General features: G+C 44.3%; 2 protein-coding genes and 2 non-coding genes across 4 annotated transcripts in view; 3 read left to right on the plus strand and 1 right to left on the minus strand.

Moving 5' to 3' along the window:
* Window positions 1–19: 19 nt before the first annotated feature.
* On the plus strand, window positions 20–2894 carry Eef1b2 (eukaryotic translation elongation factor 1 beta 2). Its single transcript, XM_036173274.1, has 6 exons — window positions 20–452; window positions 915–1037; window positions 1645–1771; window positions 2039–2105; window positions 2458–2583; window positions 2682–2894. The coding sequence occupies exons 1-6, from the start codon at window positions 373–375 to the stop codon at window positions 2834–2836; spliced, it is 678 nt and encodes a 225-aa protein (XP_036029167.1). The 5' UTR covers window positions 20–372; the 3' UTR covers window positions 2837–2894.
* LOC118573503 lies at window positions 1882–1960 on the plus strand. Its single transcript, XR_004943619.1, has one exon. It is a non-coding gene; the product is annotated as a small nucleolar RNA SNORD51 (small nucleolar RNA).
* On the plus strand, window positions 2250–2381 carry LOC118573505. Its single transcript, XR_004943620.1, has one exon. It is a non-coding gene; the product is annotated as a small nucleolar RNA SNORA41 (small nucleolar RNA).
* Window positions 2895–5896: 3002 nt separating the features above from the next.
* Gpr1 (G protein-coupled receptor 1) overlaps window positions 5897–21514 on the minus strand; it is a 50989-nt gene continuing 35371 nt past the window's right edge. Inside the window, exon 2 of the mRNA XM_036173621.1 lies at window positions 5897–7226. Within this exon, the coding sequence (XP_036029514.1) occupies window positions 6129–7196 (1068 nt within the window). The 5' untranslated portion in view covers window positions 7197–7226 and the 3' untranslated portion in view covers window positions 5897–6128. The remainder of the gene's footprint in view (window positions 7227–21514) is intronic.

Below are 21514 nucleotides of genomic sequence, written 5' to 3' on the forward strand. Positions count from 1 at the left end.
GACGAGGCCTTGAGGCCGAGCGTTTTCGTTCCACTCCGGCTCTTCGCGGGGCGTTCCCCTGAGTTCCGGAATCCTTGAAGGTAGGCGTTTTAAAATGCCTCTTTTATTAATTTCTCTCCAAACGCAACGGCAGGCCCGCGGACCCCCTGTGGGCCGTGTAATTCGCGAGTCCCGGGTTTACGCGGAGGAACGAGACTAGGAACGTCCTTTGACCTTTAACCCCTGGCCGGTGCAGCGGAGGGAAACGCCTCCGTCTCTATATAAGGACTTTTCCGGCCGGCGCGGGCCCTTTTTTCCCTTCAGCGCCGGCCGCGGGCCCAGTGGCGCTCTTTTCCCTCCGCTGCTGCCGGGCTCCGGGCTCCATCCGACGCCATGGGTTTCGGAGACCTGAAAACCCCCGCCGGCCTCCAGGTGCTCAACGATTACCTGGCGGACAAGAGCTACATCGAGGGGTGAGCCGGGAGGCCGGGGCCACGTGGCCCGGGCGGGCGGGAAGCGGGGTCGCCTGGGACCAGGGGAAGCCGAGCCCGGGGCTCCCGGGGCTCTCGGAGCTCCCGGGAGGGACTGCAAGCCGAGTGATTGAAATGTGCCGGGTGTCGGTGGGGCGGCGACCGAACTTGTTCCGCGCCTTTGAGGAGTTCATAAATTCACACCCAGGGCTAGGCTGATTGGAAGATGGTCGGTGGCCTTGGAGATCTTCCTACGTGGCAGAGAGTCTAGGCTTGCACAGATTCAAAACAGATGTTCGGTGCACTTAATAGTTAAAAGCAACTTGTTAGCCCCGTAATCGCTGCTCACCCCTCAATCCCCCCCCCCCACGAGTTAGTGTGACGGATGCAGGGGTTGTCATACACTAGCTGGTGTTCGTGTCTTGTCTTTTAAAGGTGTGTGCGCTTGTTTTTTGTCGCCGGCAGGTATGTGCCATCACAAGCTGATGTGGCAGTGTTCGAAGCAGTCTCTGGCCCACCGCCCGCCGACCTGTGTCATGCCCTGCGCTGGTATAATCACATCAAGTCTTACGAGAAAGAGAAAGCCAGGTAAAAAAAAATATATGTATGTCTTGGTGCTACCTGGATTTTCACGTGGCAAAGTGGGGCCCAGGTTAAAGGTTACTTTAGCTTTGTTGGGCGAGTGTACGCTGAATTTCTTGTGACCTTAAAAGGCCGCGAGACTGAAGTCCCCCATGTTCTCACGGAACAGGTAGAACACGGACAACAGCATTTCAGCTTTACTCCACACCTCCCTGCCAATGTGCTCCGACCTGGGTGGGGGCCATCGCTGGGGTGAGAGGGTAGCTCATTCATTGAGTCCCTGGCCATTCTTCTGAAACTACCGGCAAGGGTGGAGAGTTTGGGGAAGTGGACTCCAGTTAACTAAGAATGGAAGTGAGCATACTTAATGAAATCTCACAGAGATGTTCATTCTGAAAGAGTTAAACCATAGTGAGTACTGAGTGTGATGTCTCCCGTGCGGCTAATGTTTGCTGGCTGAAGAGTTGGACACACATAAAATTTTTACCTGGGATTATGCTAAAGGATAAATAGCCCAAGCAGGAGGGATTGTTACTGGGAAAGAAGGATTTTGTGTTTTGTCCAGAAAAGGATGTGACACCGACCTAATTGTGATAGAATGTTTGTTTTAAAGCCTGCCGGGAGTGAAGAAATCCTTGGGCAAGTATGGCCCTACCAGTGTGGAAGACACCACAGGAAGTGGAGCTGCGGATGCTAAGGATGATGATGACATTGATCTCTTCGGGTCTGATGAGGAGGAGGTATGGCTTGTCTTGATGTGAGCAGATTGATGAGGCGGTGTGTCTTCACGCCTGAGTAAAGACACTGTAGTCACTGCCTCTGCTTGGTCATCTGCCTTGGAAAGTCAGCACTGGGTACATGATGAATGAAACCAAATCACCATCTTTCGGCTGAGCTCCTGATGGATTTGCTTTTTTCTGATTAACCTGGGCATTTTTGTAATGGCCCTGTCACTACATTTATACAGAAGATAACCAATTCTGTGAAATTTCTTTTGTCCTGTACAGGAAAGTGAAGAGGCGAAGAGACTCCGAGAAGAGCGGCTTGCACAGTATGAATCAAAGAAAGCCAAAAGTAGGTGACTTTACAGCTTACCTTCATTGTGAAATGAGGGCGAGGGCGCTCTTTTCCAAAGCTTGGCCCCAGAGTGATTTTGGTTTTGTCTTCCCGGTTCATTGAATGGGTCAGTAGAGTCTTCAGTAACCCCTTGCCTCACACGTCCACAGCTACTGGTCTGCAGCTGTTCTTATGGTAGCAGTTGCAGCATTCCTCTGTGGGAAAGAAACTGGTGCACCATTTAATGCCTCTTTCTTAGCCAAACAGAAAGAGGCATGTGCGTGACCCACACAAGGCACGTTCCGTGTGTTTTCCGGCGAGAAGATGGTCTGCTTCGAGACAGTGTAATGCGTGTCTTGATCTTTCCCAGAGCCTGCGGTTGTTGCCAAGTCTTCCATCTTACTAGACGTGAAGCCTTGGGACGACGAGACAGACATGACTAAATTGGAGGAGTGTGTCAGAAGCATCCAAGCAGACGGCTTGGTGTGGGGCTCTTGTAAGTGTGATGAGCATGCTGTGAAGTTGGAGTTTATGTACCCTTTCAACTTTTCCGTCAGTAAGGGTCTCCTAACTTTTTCTCTTGATGTTTTTTAGCCAAGTTGGTCCCAGTGGGATATGGAATCAAAAAGCTTCAAATACAGTGTGTAGTTGAAGATGATAAAGTTGGCACAGATATGCTGGAGGAACAGATCACTGCTTTTGAGGACTATGTGCAGTCCATGGATGTGGCTGCTTTTAACAAAATCTAAAATCATCCTCATGTCAGTGCACTTGAATAAAAGCTTGAAAATAACCCTTGGCTCTTGATTCTACAGTGGTATATGTCTTCATTTTGAGGGAAAGGATTCAGTGGCTATGTAATTCATAAGTAATGAAAACTCGGGAGCTGGAAAGATAACTCAGCAGGCAAGTCACTTGGACCAAGCTTGATGGCCAGTCTGAGTTTAACCCATGTGGTGGAAGGAGAGTACTGACTGCCAGAAGTTGTCTTTTAACCAACATGTGTGTTTCAGGTATTACATGACCACACACAGCATTAAACAAAAAACTGATGTAGCGTTAAATGCTTAGCCGTTATAGTATAACTTTATAGCCATTGGTGATACAGTTCTGTGGCTGTCAGCAATACATGGTACTGATGGATATATGGTCTATTGTGACCAGTCGTCTTCAAGATTAGTTTTTTGAAAGATTTGAGGGCTGGAGAGATGGAGGTTTAAGAGCACTGGTTCTTTTTCACATTGGCTCACAACCATCTGTAATGAGATCTGGTGCCCTCTTCTGGCCTGCATGTGTACATGCTGGCAGAACACCATATACATAATAAAGCTTTAAAAAATAAAAGAAAAATTGAATCTTGGGCCAGTAAGATGATTCAGCACTAAGGGTGCTCACCTCTAACATTTACCACCTTGTTTTAGTCCCTAGGGCCTAGGTGGGGAGTGGGGTGCCAACTTTGGGAACTTTGGGACATGGTTCTCTGACCTTCACATGGACACCACATATACACAAAAATGTTTTCTTCATCAGTGATATGCATGTGTACCACATGAATGCCTGAGGAATTCAGAAGAGGGTGTTGGCTCCTCTAGAACTGGGGTTCTAGATGGATATTAGCTACTATGTAGGTGTTGGTACCCAAGTATTCCTGATTGTTGAGCAATCTCTGTAGCCCTCCACCCCCAAAAAGTTTTAGATGCCACTGTACCAGAGCAGGTAAGTCATACACAAGTAAATTGCCATTTACAGATGTTAGGATTTTAAAGTATAGAGGTTGAACATTTTAGAAGTAATTTGTGTGGTGGTGGTTGTGGTGCATTCCTGTAATCCCAGAGACAGGTGGGTCTCAGTTTGAGGCCAGCATGGTCTACAGAGTGAGTTCCAGGACAGCCAGAGCTACACAGGGAAACTGTCTCAAAAAATAAAAGTATAATCTGGTGTTAGCATTATGTCCTAGAGGCCATTGTGTAGGTAACTGGTTCCCAGACCTCTCACACTTAAGGTTCTTAGGTAGATTCCTAAGGTGGTTGAGTGCTGACTGGGGTAGGCAGTATACTGAAGGCTACTGCTATGGATTGTACCGCCCTGGAAGTACACAGCTGTTGGGACTTCTTGTTAAATACCAGATGCAGTTAACTATAGTTTTTTGTTTGGATGTGTCTTTAAAAGCTTTCCATATTTTGTAGATGGGGGTCCAGAAAACTAAGTAATCCAGGGTTATTTCACTCAACCAGACAGTACTCTTGCTCTTAGTCTAGTGGGGGAAGCTTCACATTGTAAAGATTCATTTATTAAAATTAGCACTGAGGAAAATGCACTTAAATAGACAGAAATGGGGAAATTTTTTCATGTTAGGATCATAAGGGCCAGCAGAGGGCAGTGTCAAGACCATAAGAGCCAGCAGAGGGCAGCACTTGCTGTTCTGGGGATCCATAGTGCTAGAGAGTTATAGAGAACACTGACGTAAAGGTATATTTTATTCAGCTTCTACTGGCGTTCATGTAAACAAAAGAACAAAAGATAGCACTATGCCAGTGATGCATGCTCTTTGAATTAGTTCTGAGTTTGAGCCAGCCTCTATATCACCTGGGAATGTGTTTCTATTGTTCATAGTAATCTGCACACTTGTACACAGCCAGAATTTTCCATAACTGATGTTCTAAAGAACACAAAACTGTAGACACTTCTCATCAAGAGGTCTGTCCCTCCCCTTTGTGAGCTAGCCTCGTCTGCTTTGACCAGTTGTGTATTATGGGAACAATGCTGTGTGAGTGATGTTAACAACCTTTAGTAGGCCTGAAGATGTGGCTCAGCACCTGTCACTTGCAGCTTTGGGAACTGAAAAGTGGCCACCCTGAGCAGATCTCACATCTGTGCAGACAGATGTGAGAGGGAGGACAGTTAACTAGTCCAAGCGAGGTCATTTGCATCATTATCCACCTGAGGCTCCAGACAAAGGAAGCAGAGCTAAGTCACCCTGTCTTGCTTATATTCCAGAACCTCAGAACTGAACTATACAAACAACGGATTGTTGTTTTAAGCAATTAGATTTTGGGGCAACTTAATAAAGCAGTTAACAGGAATTGAAGTTTTAAACCAATGTAACCAACTAGTAGTATAATTCCTAAATTATTAAAAAGTTGAATATTTGTATATTATGCTGTTAAATTTATGTATATTCAATTTGTTTGTTGGAGCTTGAAGCCAGTCTAGGCTACATAGTGAAACTCCATGCCAAAGTCTTTGGATAATTTTTTCTTTGGTAACTTCAAAGGTGGTCAGGGAACTGGGGAGATGCCTAGTTGGTAAAATGCATTCAAGGAAGACCTGAGTTCAGCACACATTAGAAAAAGCCTGGCATGGTGGCATGCATGCAATCTCAGTGCTGGGGAGGTGGAGATAGGGAGATCTCTGGGACTTGCAGGCTAGCCATCTTAGCCTGCTTGGTGAGCTATAGGCAAGTGAAAGACTGTCTCAAAAAAATTAGGTGGGAGGTTCCTGAGGAGCAATAATCTCAAGGTTTACTTACCACAGTTTATACATGTGTACCTGCACACACATGCACATGCATGCATGCACAAAATGACCCAAAAACAAACAAAAAGCGAGCCTGATATTTTCCAAGATGATTAATATAATGTGGTATGCATTATAAAGATGATTTATTTGGGGTTGGGGATTTAGCTCAGTGGTAGAGCACTTGCTTAGCAAGCGCAAGGCTCTGGGTTCGGTCCTCAGCTCCGGCAAAAAAAAAAAAAAAAGAGAGAGAGAAATGATTTAATCTGATAGATATATTTAGTACAGGCTAAAACAGTGGGAGAAGTTTTAGGTTGTCAGTATCACAATCGCCACCAGAGGGCAGCCAGAAACATGCATCATTTAAAACTGCGGGGAAGAAATCCTACACAAAAATATAAGACCAACAGACTGAACAAAAACAACAAAAATATGGGCAGTTTAGATCAGAACGAAGCTTCATCTGACAGGATTTGTCATCGGGATCCCATGAGGACAGCATGCTGATTTCCAGGAACACAGTACTCATTGGGCTGTTTCTGAGGGAGACAAGCTCCTGGTCTCAGGGCTCCTGAGCTGTTCACTGACTGTGCCAGGACAGCTGACTTCCCACAGAGAATGCTTTAGTACCTCCGCAACAGAGGCCCGGAAGTGAGCTTGGAACTTCTTGCTAATCAGAACGTAAAGGATGGGGTTTAAGCAGCTATTGAGGAACGCCAAGCCAGTGGAGAGAGGGACGGCACTCTGCAGGACGTGATGGAAAGAGCTGTTGTGGTAGACGCCGAGTTCCCAAATGCTAAACAGGTGATAAGGAGTCCAGCAGACCGTGAAGGCAGTGACCACAGAGAGGACTGTCCAAAAATGCTTAGTGGACATGGGGATGTTTCGTTTCTTTGCCTTGAAGATGAGACACAAGTAGCAGAAGCTCATTGTCAGCAGAGGAAAGAGGTAGCCAAAAAGGAACTTGACCCAGGTCAGGACATGGTGTCTTACCAAGGTGAGGGCAGGGTCTCGCTCCTGGAAATTGTTATAACAAATAATGTGGTTATTGACCTCCACAGTGTCCCGGAAGTACAGGACAGGACCTCCAAGCAGAGAAGCCAAACACCAGACAAATAGAACAACGCCCAATGAGTTCTTCAGGGTTCGGTACCGATGAGACAAGACAGGATGGATCAAGCGGAAATAGTGATCCAGGCTGATCACCGTCAAGAAGAAAACACTGGAAAACATGTTCAGCTGGGCAATGAAGGAGTTAGCCTTGCAAAGCAACAGGCCAAAGGGCCAGTGGAAACTCAAGGCCACATAGGAGACATAGAGGGGCAGAAAGAGCACAAAAATGAAATCTGCAATGGCCAGATTGAGGAACCAGAGAGTAGTGACTGTCTTCTTCCACTTGAATCCCATGAACCAAATGACAGTGGCGTTTCCCGGAACTCCCAGAACAAATGCTAGGACATATAACAGCAGGGAGATCCAGTGAATGATTCCCAGGTGCGGCGTCTCCTCTGAATCAGACTCCTGGGAGTAATATTCTACGGTATAGGAATAGTTCTCAAATTCTTCAAAGAATGCTTCCTTTGAGATTTCCATGATGGCCTTGTAGGTGGAGAGTAGGAAAATCTGTAAAAGCAAATTTTAAAGGAAAAAAAAAAAAAAGCTTAAAGGAGAATTAAGTTTAGTGAATAGAGAACATAAACACGAAAGTACTTTATTTTATGACTAAGACGTGGTTTCTTTTTCGGAAGGGCTTGTGTTTCTACCAAAGATGGTAATGTCCCCAGTTTCACTGATTCTGCTCTTAGAGCTTTAGAGAGCTTATTTGTGATTCAGTAATTGTAAAGTTAAAAATGACCCACTCAACAGGTCAAGTCCTCCGTCCTTAATACTTACAGTGCATTACAAGAATCTTGACATTCAGCAAGCATTTATTAGGCTCCCAGTATGCATTATTTTACATCGGATGCAAAGGAAACCAGATTGCTACTTACACAGTGCTAAGTTCCAGGTTAATAATTGCAGCCCTGACGTGTAAAGCTCGAGCCCGAGAACAACGGCTTTCTGGATCCTTCTGTTCCATGACACTAGCAAGCACTGAAGATTTTGACCAAATATTTTAGGCCCAGAATTTTATTTCCAGGGGCCTAAAATATTAAATTAGGGGCCTTGAGAATGCCAAGCAGACACTCTACCAGCAAGTTAAGACCCCAACCCTAAAGATGATGCAAGTGCTATTAATCAGTTATATCAATATAGATGGCTGTTCAGCTAGATGATATCTTCTGTTGTATTTTGGCTTTAGATGTTTTGTTTGTTTGTTTTTGTTTTCTTTGTTCTGCTTTGTGAGATAGGCTAGCACTCTGCAGGCCTTGTAGATGGCTTGCATTTCACTGTATACTCTAGGCTGGCTTAGACCTCACAGTAATGCTCCTGCCTCAGTCTTCCAAATGGTAGGAGATAGGAATAAGCCACCACCCCCCCATATGAAAGGTATCATTTGGAGTAAACTTCATTATGGTCATATAATTTTCACATCAATTTCTTATATAGTGCAATTAAATTTTTATTTTATTAAAATTCCTTTGCTTTGAATCAACCTGGATTTTTTTCTATAATTATGACAAAAAATTAGCTAGGCAATGGTAGTGCATGCCTTTAATCCCAGCACTTGAGAGGCAGAGGCAGGGTGGATCTCTGTGAGTTCAAGGCCAGCCTGATCTACAGAGAAAGTTCCAGGACAACCAGGGCTACATAGAGAGAGCCTGTCTAAAAAACAAAAAACAAACAAACAAAAAACAAAAAACAAAAAACAAAACAAAACAAAAAAGAACAAGCTGAAAGTGGGCTGGCAAGATGGCTCAGCAGGTTAAGATGCTTGCTACCGAGCCTGATGACCTGAGTTTGAACCTCAGGCCCCCCTGGTGGAAGGAGAGAATTGTCTTCTAAAAGTGGGTCTTTGATCCACCAGTGTTCGGTGGTACATGGTCTCTCACACAAGCACAGGGTGGACAGATGGAGGGAGGGAGAGAAAAAGGAAGGGAGGGAGAGAGGGAGGGAGAGAGAGAGAGAGAGGTAATTTAAAATTTTAAAGACTATGATGAAAAAACTGGGCAATAAGAATAGAGGGAAGGGAGCTAGCAAGATGCATCAATGGGAAGATGGAGAGATGGTTCTTTGGTTAAGAGCCCTGGCTGCTCTTCCAGAGGATCCCAGTTCCATTCCTTGTACCTATATGGTGGCTCACAACCTTAGTCTAACTCCAGCCTCTGGGTATCTGCTGCCCTCTTCTGGCCTCTGCTGGCATTGCATGCATGTACTCAAGACATACATGCAAGCAAAACAATACACAAAATGTTTTTTAAAGATTTATTTATTTATAATACACACAGTATTCTGCCTTCATGTGTCCCTGCAGGCCAGAAGAGGGTACCAGATCTCATTACAAGTGGTTGTGAGCCACCATCTGGTTGCTGGAAATTGAACTCAGGACCTCTGGAAGAGCAGTCGGTGCTCTTAACCACTGAGCCATCTCTCCAGCCCCACAAAATATATTTTAAAAAAATTTTTTTAAAGGATGGATTAGTGAGGCTGAAGAGATGGCTCAGCAGTTTAGAGCACTGGCTGCTCTTCTGGAGGTCCAGAGTTCAATTCCCAGCATCCACACGGTGGCTCACCACCATTTACAATGGGGACTGATGCCCTCTTCTGTCACACAGGCACACATGCAAATAGAGCACTCATATACAGAAATAATTTTGTTTTAACCTGCAAAGGAGAAAAGAGAACCGATTTCTGAAAGTTGACCTCTGACTTCCGTATGCATGCCATATTGTACGCCACCCACAATAAACATATAAATCAAAATAGGCCAGGCGGTGGTGGTGCACGCCTTTAATCCCAGCACTTGGGAGGCAGAGCCAGGTGGATCTCTGTGAGTTCGAGGCCAGCCTGGGCTACAGAGTGAGCTCCAGGAAAAGGCGCAAAGCTACACAGAGAAACCCTGTCTCGAAAAAACCAAAATAAATAAATAAATACATAAATAAATAAATAAAAATAGAAACATTTTTAAGAGAAAATAAAGAATGATGCTCAATGAGGTTGTGAGCATGCCATCAGATTATGCAGGCAAAAGGATTATTTTTAATTAAACAAATCTTATGTATGGATATTTTGCCTGCATGTGCACCACATAAGGGGCCTGCAGAGGGCAAAAGGGAGCATTGGATCTCCTGGGACTGGACTTACATACAGCCGTGAGCCACCATGTGGGGTGCTAGGAATCGAACCCAGGTCCTCTGGAAGGGAAGCCAGTGTTCTTAACTGCTGAGCCATCTCTGCAGCCCCATTGTGGAAGGATTTTGAGCAAAGTTTCCCAATTTGTATTAAAGAAAAACCCCTGTTCCTGCAATGGCAAAAGCTGACTGGTAGAAACCAAGAAGTGAAGTAGACAAGTACTGGAATGATCCTGGCTAGAGCCAACCTGCCATTTCAGTTGTGTGTGTAGGTTACAGCTTATTAGGTGGAATTATGACCTTGCTGTGGTTTTCATTTGGAAGGTAAGCATGGCATAAGGCAATTTGATTGAGTATCAAGTTGACGAGGGTTGTGGTGGTGAATCAGGGTTGTCAACCTGACTGAATCCGGAATCAACTAAAAGCCAGGGGCTGGGCACTACTGGATGGGACTTACTTTCTTTTTTCCAGACAGGGTCTCGCTATGTATTTCTAGCTGTCCTAGAACTCATTATGTAGTCCAGGCTGGCCTCAAACTCATAAGGTGATGGGACTAAAAGTGTGCACCACTCTGCCTGTTTTTTTGGTGTTTGTTTGCTTTCTAATTTTTTTTTTTCCAGAGCTGAGGATCAAACCCAGGGCCTTGTGCTTGCTAGGCAAGCACTCTGCCACTGAGCTAAATCCCCAACCCCGTTTTTTGTTTTTGTTTTTGTTTTGAGACAATGTCTCTTTGTATAGCCTTGGCTGACCTGGAACTTGCTTTGTAGACCAAATTGTCCTTGAACTCACAGAGCTCTGCCTGCTTCTGCCTCCCAAGTGCTGGGATTAAAGGTGTAGGCTACCACCTGTCATTTTCTTAATAGATTATATGAAGTGGGAAGGACCCACCTAAATGGGGGTGGCACCTTCCAGTGGCAGGCCAGCTAGAAAGAGATGATATGGCGGAAGAAGGAAACTTTGCTGTTGCCTGCTTACCTGATCTCCCTGGCAAGTTCATCTGCCCTGTTACTTCGGGGCACTGCCATCCTTTGCTTCCAACATTCTCAAGCTTCCAACATGGCCTGAGGACTAGAGGGCTCCAGGAATCCTCCTTTGGTCCCAGATTGGGCCTGCTGAGGCAGCCAGCCTTAGGGTCTGAGCAACTTCTGGTTTTTTTACCCTTTTCAGTAGGAGACCACCATTGCTAGACTACTCTGCATTGGGTAAGCCAACTTAATAACCCGCTTTAATATATATTCATTCTATTGGTTCTGTTTCTCTAAAGCACCTTAATATACCTGTCACCCCTCCTTCTAGTCCTCTATTCTCCAGGACAGTCCCATGTCCACTTTCATGTGATATATACTTATTTTATTTTGAGACAAGGACTCCCTGTGTAGTCCTGGCTGACTTAGAACTCACTCTGTAGACCAGGCTGGCCTTGAACTCAAAAAGATCTTCCTGCCTCTGCCTCCTGAGTGCTAGGGCTAGTGTATGCTACCTTGCTCAGCCATGTCCAGAAACAAAACAAAACAAAAAAATGCTGTTTATAGTCCATCATACTGTGTTATATTCACCTACTCATTTTTGGTGAGTAAAAGAAAAACAGAAAATTTCCCCTTAGTTTAAGTAGAACTATATCAAGGCAAATATAACCACACATACATGGTTTTTTTGTTTTGTTTTGTTTTGTTTCTCCTGGAGCTGAGGACTGAACCCAGGGCCTTGTGCTTGCTAGGCAAGCGCTCTACCACTGAGCTAAATCCCCAACCCCCGCATGCATGTATTTTTGAGAGGTGATTGGAGGTATGGCTGAGTCTCAGAGGCGATCTTGGCATTGGAAGGAGTTATATTGGGCAGAAACAAGAAAGGATGATGTTAGGTCTTCAAACTCGGATTTAAAGGAAGTGTCATTTATTAAGCAGGCAGGTCATAGCGCACAGTGATTTTGCTCTGAGATGTCGGTTTTCTCAGTTTGGAAGAGCATAATAATGCCAGAATGAGGCTTTTAGAGCTGACCAAAAGTAGGAAATAGCTACCATTTTAGTCTAAAGTCATTTGTGCTGCTGGAGAGGGTCAGTAAATAATTTTGACTGCAATAAAGGCTAATAAAGATATTTATAATCATAAAACATTGAGTAGCCACTAAAACAACTGCCAAGCTGCAGTGTAGACGTGGTTAGAGCCCCCGAATCTGTTCCGAACATGTGGAAAATGCTTGGGACAGAGCCAAGCTGAAGAAACTGTCCTTGCCGTCCGTGGTCTGGTTTCCCGAGAATGTGAAGGGGCATGCATATTCAGGGATTCAGTTGCTGTGGGGGCCCAAGCTATCACATTCCTGGGCGACATTCACACACTTAAGCATCTGTCCAGTTCTGGAGTCGACAGGAATTTACAGAATTAAACAAGCTGGCTTCTGGTCTACTCAGGATTTCATAGACAGTAAGGCTTGACACCCCTTTCTGAGCAAATCCATTTTACTTTAAGACTTTTTTCAGAAAGTATTAGCGACAAATACTCTACAAAGCAGATGACTTTGCAGGGGAGGACATCTGATAAGAATGTGTGTCATTAAGCTTTTAAATGTGTTTTTGACAAAGTGTGGCTAACAGAGGGAAACACTGGTTTTAACTGCCACCATCTCGCCGCTCAGGAAGTGGAGGCCAGAGGATCAGGACTTCTGGAGTTTGAGGAGAGCCTGGACTTCACAAGACCTTGTGTTCGCTCAACAACAACCATGATTCCTTTTGACAGAATGCGAGGTGAAGGTGGAGAAGTTGTACTTAGGGTTTTGTTTTGCTTTGTTTTTTGTTTTTGTTTTGTTTTGTTTTTTTGTTTTTTGAGACAGGGTTTCTCTGTGTAGTTTTGGTGCCTGTCCTGAATCTTGCTCTGTAGACCAGGCTGGCCTCGAACTCACAGAGATCCACCTGGCTCTGCCTCCCAAGTGCTGGGATTAAAGGCATGCACCACCACTGCCTGGCTGGACTTAGTTCTGTAACAGTGAGGTGGCTGGTTTTCCTGACCCACTGAGGAGATGCAGCTTGGCCTTTTTATCTACTTTCACAGGGGAAGAGACGCTGTTGACTTTTGTCTGTGCAGACTGGCAGAAAACAAGCCCAATGGGGGGTTGTTTAGCCTGGTAAAACCATGGGCCTTCAGCAGCCTCAGTAAGGTATGCACTTAATCCCAGCACTCGGGTGGTGGATCTTTGTGAGTTAGATGAAGGCCAGCCTGGTCTATGTAGATAGAGAGTTCTAGCCCACCCTAGGTGACATAATGAGATTGTCTTTTTTTTTTTTTTTTTGAGCTGAGGATCTTGTGCTTGTTAGGCAAGTGTTCTACCACTGAGCTAAATCCCCAACCCCCCCTTTTTTTTAGGCAATTAAAACCACAGGCCTTTGAAAGAACGTGTATTTGGCCTATGATTGGATAACAGGAACAAATGGAAAAAGAAGTAAGAAATAATCTATTGCTGGGCTGTGGTGGCGTACTTTGGAGGCAGAGGCAGGCAGATCTCTGGGTGTTCGAGGCCAACCTGTTCCACAAAGCTAGGACAGCCAGGATTGTTGTTACACAGAGAAAAACAAACAAACAACAAGAAAGAAAGAAAGAAAGAAAGAAAGAAAGAAAGAAAGAAAGGAAGGAAGGAAGGAAGGAAGGAAGGAAGAAAGAAAGAAAGAAAGAGAGAGAGAATCCATCAACATGAGAGAAACTTTGATTGAAGCCACAGATCCATGACCCAGGAGTCATACCTAGTTAATGGTCAACAAACTTGCATTGCTGTTGAGATAAGGCAAAATTTCACATAATCACGCTGGCCTCGAACTCCTGAATTCCTGATCCTCCTCCTCCACCCCCTGAGTCTGGAATTACTGGCATGAGCTACCACACTCAGAGAGCAAAACTATTTTCAACGAATTTCTTCTTAGTTGAAGAAAGATTTTTTGGGGAAAGTGGGCATGTGCATATGTGCGGGACAGTGCTCGTGTGCCTACATGTGTATGCACGGGGCGGGGTGGCGGATGACTTAGATCATTGCTCAATGTTCTCCACTAATTATCAGACGTGAGCTATACACCACACCCCAGAATGTACTCAAGATGTTTGGCACCAGTAGAGTATTCTGCTGCCCTTTGGATGATCAGTCCCTTGGAAGGTATCAAGGCACAGCAAAGTTTTATGAAATACCCTGTTTATTTACCCAAGGGAAGCAAAGGACATTTTTTTTGTTGTTACCAGGGCTTAGGATAGAATCTAGGGCCTCTGGCATGCAACAGGATCTTACACTGAAGCTAAAGGTTGTTTACACTATAATCTGACATTCCAGAGGCAGACGGGGATCCCGGAGAGTTCTGGGCAAGCCTACATATATAGCAAGTTCCAGGCCTGGTAGGGTTAGTACATTGTTAGATCTTGCCAAAGGAAGAAAGGAAGAAAGAGGAGGGAGGGAAGGAGAGAGGGGAGAGAGGAAGATCAAAAAAGGAATGGAAGATGGAAGTTGGGTATTATTCTGACAACCTGATGGTTAGTAGGTAGCAGACCAGAAATTACCAGACTATACTTTCCCAGCTATTCCTTTCCTTTAAATAGAGAAGTATCTTGCTTTTTTTTTTTGAGGTCTCCATGTTACTTATTGCTTAATGCCACACACATAAGGTACATGAAAATCTTCTTTGCTGCCTCGCAAGGAGTGGACTTGTTTTGGTCTGGCTGGAAATAACACAAAACACAAAGGGAGTGTTCTGAGGAAGGTCTCTGAATGTCCACGCTCGCCGGTTTGGATTTTATTCCACTGCCAGTTGGGAGCAAATGAAAATGTTTTTAGCAGAGAGTGGCATACCAAATCTTTGTTTTTGTCAAAATCATCTGGTAGCAGTTTGGGGAGATGAGTTAGGAAAAAAAAATATATTTGAATGAAAACAGAGAGACAGTTCCCACACTTGAAATCCTAAAGTGGAAGGCGACCCAGAGAGATGGAGAATGGAGATGAGGGGGGACATGCTTGTTAATTCAGTATGTAATTAGAATAAGAAAGCTTTGCTGAGCTGAGGATACCCTTCACCATAGCATCCATCTTGAGCTGGCACTGAAAAATCTATCTTGGACAGAAGTGCTGGCTAATCTGAGACACTTAAATGTGTTACTCGGCTTTCAAGGCTGTGAGGTTGGGAGAGAAAAAAAAGAAAGAAGAAAGAAAAAGCTTGTCTTTTACCTTTAAAATAAAACAACAAACGAACAAACAAAAACCCAAACTAAATCAAGCGGCAACGGAAGGATCTCTGGCCCCTTGAGCTCAGATCAAGTTCTGCTCATAGAAGGACTTACACACTCATCACGCTGTCTGTCTCCCATGCATGCCTTACTTGGACAGCTTGAGAAGGAGAAGAGCAGCACACATTCAGGAATGTCACCACCTACTTATGGACCAGTTGTTTCAGGGCCCCACCCAGAAATTAGTCCCTCACTGGCATGGTCTTATGGCTTTGTACAGGGTTGGGTTGGGGAGTGTTTTTCAGGCTTAACTTCTTTGCAAGTGTTAAAATCATCAGCACACAGGTATACGTTAAAAACACCGGGCAATATAGTAGGCTCCAGGACTGACTCCTCACTTTCAAACCCCAGTTCCACTTCTTCCTGCCCGGGAGACGTTAGACAACCGCCTGCTCCTTTGAAGCCTGTTTTCTTTCCCTTCTTATCCTGTTGTTGTGCTGGGGCTAGAGGAGATGGCTGAGTGGGTTAGAAGCACCTACTGCAATTACCAGAGGGCCAGTGTTCCAGTTCCAGCACCCACACCAGGCCGTTCTCAAATGCCTACAACTCCACCTCTAAGGGACCCAACAGTCCTCTTCTGGCCTTTATGGGCAACAATCACCCTCCCCACATGTGTGTATGTGCAAACACAGCAATAAAGTAACACGGACTCTTATGAAAGTTGTGTTGATCATGTGAAGAAATCCTCAACAGGTGGTTAGCTCAGCGCCTGACTCAAAGCATGCTCAGTAACTGCAAATACTGATCCTTACATGTTTAGAACAAAGCAGTACGAAATAGAGAAAGGTATGAAGTATGGGGTTTCTTTTGTTGGTGATTGTTTTTTTAGACAGGGTCTCACTATATAGCTGTGCCTGGCCTAGAACACCTTATGTAGACCAGGCTAGCCTCTTCCTCAAAGAAATCCATCCACCTGCCTCTGCCTTCTCAGTGCTGGAATTAAAGATATGTACCACCGCACCCAGCTACAGTGGGAATTTATTTAATCTAAAAATGTTTTACATGTTCTATATTTTTCTCTGCAATTTATTCTCTCCATGGGACAGGAAGAAGACAGAGACGCAAGCCATGGCTGGCCTGGAACTTGCTCTGAGGTCCAGGTGGGTCTTGAACTTGCAGCATTTTTTCTGGTTTCATGGTTTGAAAACATTGACTTGGGCCAAGCAGTGCTGACACATGCCTTTAATCCCAGCAGTAGGGAGTCAGAGGCAGGTGGATATCCAGGTTCGAGGCCAGCCTGGTCTATGTAGTGAGTTCCAGGATAGCTAGGGCTACACAGAGAAGCCCTGTCTCGAAGAAAATTTAAAAAAGAAAGAAAAAAGAAAATATTGACTTGGTATGGAGTTCACAGGTGTTACCTTTCTTACATTTGAGTTGGAGATTTCTGTGTCTAGCCTCAAAATGTCAAATTTAGCCTCAAATTTCACAAAGAATGGTAAGAAAATAGACCACTAGATAGTATCTTCTTCCTTTAAAAAATTTTTTTTTAATTTTTATTTATTTTGTTTTATGTGCATGGATGGAGTGTACAAGGCCCTGGGTTTGATCCCAAACCAAAGAAGAAGGTGGAGGAGGAGGAAAAAAGAAAAATAAAACTTAAAAAAAGCATGCTAAACAGAACTAATTTGTCTTGCTCTAGAGGCTTAAACCATGACTTCAGATCTGCAGAGATCAAGACAGTCTCCCAGGAAGCCGGGGGCACACAATGGGAGCGTGTCTGTGTGTGCTACCATAGACCCGCTTTTTATTGCACCCTTACTTGGCATGTTTTGATCATCAGTCACACACTGTCAGTGATATCTATAGCAGTCCAGGGGAAATGCCAGATTTCGGGTGGCAACGGAATTGGCAGCCCCTATATTCCTATTTTAATTGACATCAAGACATTTCCTGTCTTAAGGGGAGAGGAGGGAGGCTGTTCTCTTCCAGGAGAAGGAACAATAGTGAGAGAATCTTCGGGATAGACTGAAGTCACTTAACGGAACAATACCGTTCATCACGCAGGGCGGTTTAAGTGAACTTGATGAAGCCTGTTTCAGGAGCAAGGGCAATTCTGCCCCACACAGCAGCAAGCGCCAGGGGTGGGGGGAAGGGCAGCAATTTGACTCTTCCTCTTCTACACACAAGATTACATCTGGACAGATTTGCTTTTTTTTTTCCCCTCCTACTAAATAGTAGGGCGTACAGGATAAAGCACCAGCTGAAGAAACCTGTCTGTTGTTCATAATCATCCTGTGGTGGTGTGGAGACGCACCATCATTGAACATTTTTAATAAATATTTAATATCCCATGGTAATAAAAGGAAAGCTAGCCCCTGGGATTCCTTTTTTAAAGACAGGGCTTGGGGAGGAATTTAGTTCAGTGGTAGAGCACTGGCACTGGATTTGGTCCTCAGCTGTGGAAAAAAAACAAAACTGTGGGTGGTGACCCCCTTGTGGGGGAGGGGATGAAGGACCCTTTCACAGGGGTCACCCATCAGATATCCTGTGTAGCAGCTATTTACATTATGATTCATAACAGTAGCAAAATTACAATTACCAAGTAGCGACAAAAAATAAATGTATAGTTGGGGATCACCACTGTGGTGATATATTGTGCACCCTAATAAATGTGCCTGAGGATCAGAGGACAGAGCCAGCCACTAGATTAGACATAGAGGTCAGGCAGTGGTTGTTAGAATTCCTGGCCACTCCCCCAACTACATGACCATGCATGTGCTGTCCAGTAGCCAGGCTGAGTCATCCCAGGGCCTCATGTCCGAAGTAATCGTGCACTTTGTGATCACATCATCTATGCACATGCATGGTGTAACTATGTCAGCCTATATGTGTGTGTGTGTGTCAGGGGCAGGGGGGGAACCTATAAAAGTGGGTTCCACCTATTTCCTCTCCTCTCTTCCTGCATGATCATTCTATAAACCTATGCACACCCTGTAGTTTGAGTTTACCTGCCTGGCCCACAGTCAGGACAAATCTCTCTCACCCGCCAGGCCCATAGATGCTCAGACCCAACCAAGTAAACACAAAGAAACTTATATTGTTTACAAACTGTATGGCCATGGCAGGCTTCTTGTTATCTACTTCTTCTATCTTAAATTAACCCATTTCTATTAATCTATACTTTGCCACGTGGCTTGTGGCTTACCAGTGTCTTTACATGTTGCTTGTCATGGCGGCGGTTGGCGGTGTCTCCCGGCCTCAGCCTTCCTATTCCCAGCCTTTTCCTCTTCCTTGTCCCGCCTACCCTATCCTTCCTGCCTGGCTACTGGCCAATCAACACTTTATTTATTTTAACCAATCAGAACAATACATTTGACATACAGAACAACCCACAGCAACACCCCTTCTATTCCCTTCCCTTAATATACTCTTATAGTGGGTTTCCTTGTGTGGCTTCTACACATGGTAAACAGCACTGCATAATAAATAACAGTGGTGGCCCACACCCTTAATCCTATTACTCACAGGCAGAGATTCTGGATCTCTGTGAGTTCAAGCCACACTTGGAAACAGCCAGGCAGTGGTGGCACACACCCTTAATCCCAGAACTGGGAAGCACACATACCTTTAATCCCAGGTAGTGGTGTCTGGGCAGAGAAAGGTATATAAGGCATGAAGAAACAGGAACTCACTCTCTTTAGACAGAATTTCGTAGAGGTAAGAACTAGATGGCTTGCTCTGTTTCTCTGATCTTTCAGCTTTCACCCTGATATCTGGCTCTGGTTTTTGTTGTTGTTGTTTTTTTTTTTTTTTTTGTTTTTTTTTTTTTAAAGACCATCTAAGATTCAAACAACACACCACAACATGAACAACTGTATTAAAGGGTCACAGCATAGGAAGGTTGGAAACCACCGTGCTACACAGTCTTAGTAATTATTATGTAGCCCAGACTGATCTTAAACTCCCCCAATCCTCTTGTCTTAGCTTTCCAAGTGTTGGCACCATACCCAGCAGGGGGTATTCCTGTTATGGCCAATCTGTATTAAGAGAACGTAGTGGGAACCTCCAGCCTTTGAAAGTGTCATTGGAAAACTGAAGCAGGGGTAAAAGGAGCGACTGAAAGTGTGCTGAAATGATGACGTTATTGGAATGGCTAAAGCAGAAAGAGTAAGGAGTTTGTTGGTGATTTTCCAGAGCTTGAAGATGAGGAATCAGATGTTTCTTTTAAATTATTCAGGTCTTGAAATTAGAACAAAATTCTTAGTATAGAGTTGGCAAGATGGCTCACTGGGTAAAGGTGCTTGCTGCCAATGCTGGCAAGCTGAATTTGATCCCTGGTACCCACACGGTAGAAGGAAAATACTGACTCTTGTAAGTTCCCCTCTGACCTCATGCACGAGTGAATGGTTCCCCAAACACATGCACTAGCTCTGTCTCTCTTTTTCTCTCAAACACACATAAATATTTGGCGGCGGCGCACACCTTTAATCCCAGCACTTGGGAGGGAGGCAGAGCCAGGAGGATCTCTGTGAGTTTGAGGTCAGCCTGGTCTACAGAGTGAGTTTCCAGGAAAGGCACAAAGCTGCACAGAGAAACCCTGTCTCAGGAAAAAAAAAAAAAAAAAAAAGCCGGGCAGTGGTGGCGCACGCCTGTAATCCCAGCACTCGGGAGGCAGAGGCAGGTGGATCTCTGTGAGTTCGAGGCCAGCCTGGTCTACCAAGCTAGTCCAGGACAGGCTTCAAAGCTACAGAGAAACCCTGTCTCAAAAAAAATTTTTTTTTCAAAAGTTTTTATTTTATTATTATTGTTGTTGTTTATTTTGTTTTATTTTTCGAATTGTTATTATTTTTTATTGTTGGCTTGTTGTTTGTTTTCGAGACAGAGTTTCTCTGTGTAGCCCTGGCTGTCCTCATTCTGTAGACCAGGCTGGCCTCGAAACTCACAGAGATCCACTTGCTCTAGCTCTCAAAGTGCTAGGATTAAAGGCCTGTGCCACCACGGGCTTCAAAAGGGTTTTAAAGAATCTTGGAGGCTGGTGAGAGATGGCTCAGTAAGTAAAGGCCCTTGCCATCATATCTGACAACCTGAGTTCAATCCCCAGGACCCACATGGTAGGAGAACTAACTTCTGTAAGTAAGCTATAGCATGAGTGTACACACACACACACACACACACACACACACACACACACACCTGCCTACATGAATCAATAAACAATATAATTTTTTTTTAATCAGAAAACTTGAAATAATTTGGGTTTTTAGGGGCAAGAAGTCTGTTCACAATTGAAACTGTTAAGAGCCTACTCACCGACAAACCAAAAAGAAGGCACTACATTGGCGGTACTCTCCAAAAGTTAAGACAGCTCTGTGCTACTGAACTGGTACACCCTACAAGGCGCTAATATACGTACTCAAGGGGCTCTGACTATTTCTCTTTTCAAGGCAAGGATCTGTGATAAGAAATATCAATTATGAGCCTTTCCTCTCTGTTTACAGAGTAGGAAAGTAAAGACTAGAAAAATTAAACCATTTCCAAGAGACAGAGAGCTAGGAAGTTGCCATGGCCAAAACTGGCATCCAAATCACTGAGGCTCCAACCTAGAGACTGGCACACACTAGGAAAGCACTCTGCCAACTGTGTTATTTCCCTAGCACTCAAATGCTAACCGTTTATGATTCTGCTCGGGGGCTTTCTTCCCTAGCTGGCTGAGAAGTAAAAAGACGGATGAGCTTTGAGAACAGTACGTTGACTCTTCTGATTCTGTTTTAGTAAAAGATGAATCACTGGAAGTTAGTAATTCTATTTTACAGAAGTCTTCATAAACAAGCAATCTTCAAAAAGACCTCTTTCGTGTGATAAATAATGCAAGAACTGTGTGTCTGTCTATCCTGCAGGAAGAATCTTGTATGGTTGTTTGTTTGTAGAGGGGGCCGCTCTGCACAGCCCAGACTGGTCTCCAACTCTTTCCCCCTGTTAAACCTCCCTAGTTCTGGGATTAGAACACCACATCCAGATCCAGGAAGGCTCTGATTTACAGTACATTCTTTCTGTTGACGGGTTTGGTTTTTTTTTCTTTTTTTTTGCCTTTGCATAACAGTATTCTCAACATGTTGAACCCATCAGTTGCCAGCTCCTTCTTCCTCCACCTGTCTCAATACACTCATTGCATTTTTTAACAGATTAAAACACTCTTAATGCCAAAATTTGAATAACAATTCCCTGTTTTTCTGAACCGAATTTTGTAGTTTAATGTTATTATGAAGTTTTGGACTTGTCTTTTTAAACAGGGAAAGTTTCTGGAGTTTGAAAAGTTTTACCGACTAATGGTAAAATGATGTGCATACTTTTAAGTGTGCATAATTAGTATTTGCTTTTTACTTTAATGAAATTATGCTGATGGTGTCATTATCTCCTAAAATTGAGTTCTACTTATTCATTTTGTCAGGAGTAAACTCTTATTTGCTAGAAAACATTAGCACTTGGCTT

The sequence above is a fragment of the Onychomys torridus genome, chromosome 23, assembly GCF_903995425.1.
Source record: "Onychomys torridus chromosome 23, mOncTor1.1, whole genome shotgun sequence".
Lineage (NCBI taxonomy): Eukaryota > Metazoa > Chordata > Mammalia > Rodentia > Cricetidae > Onychomys > Onychomys torridus.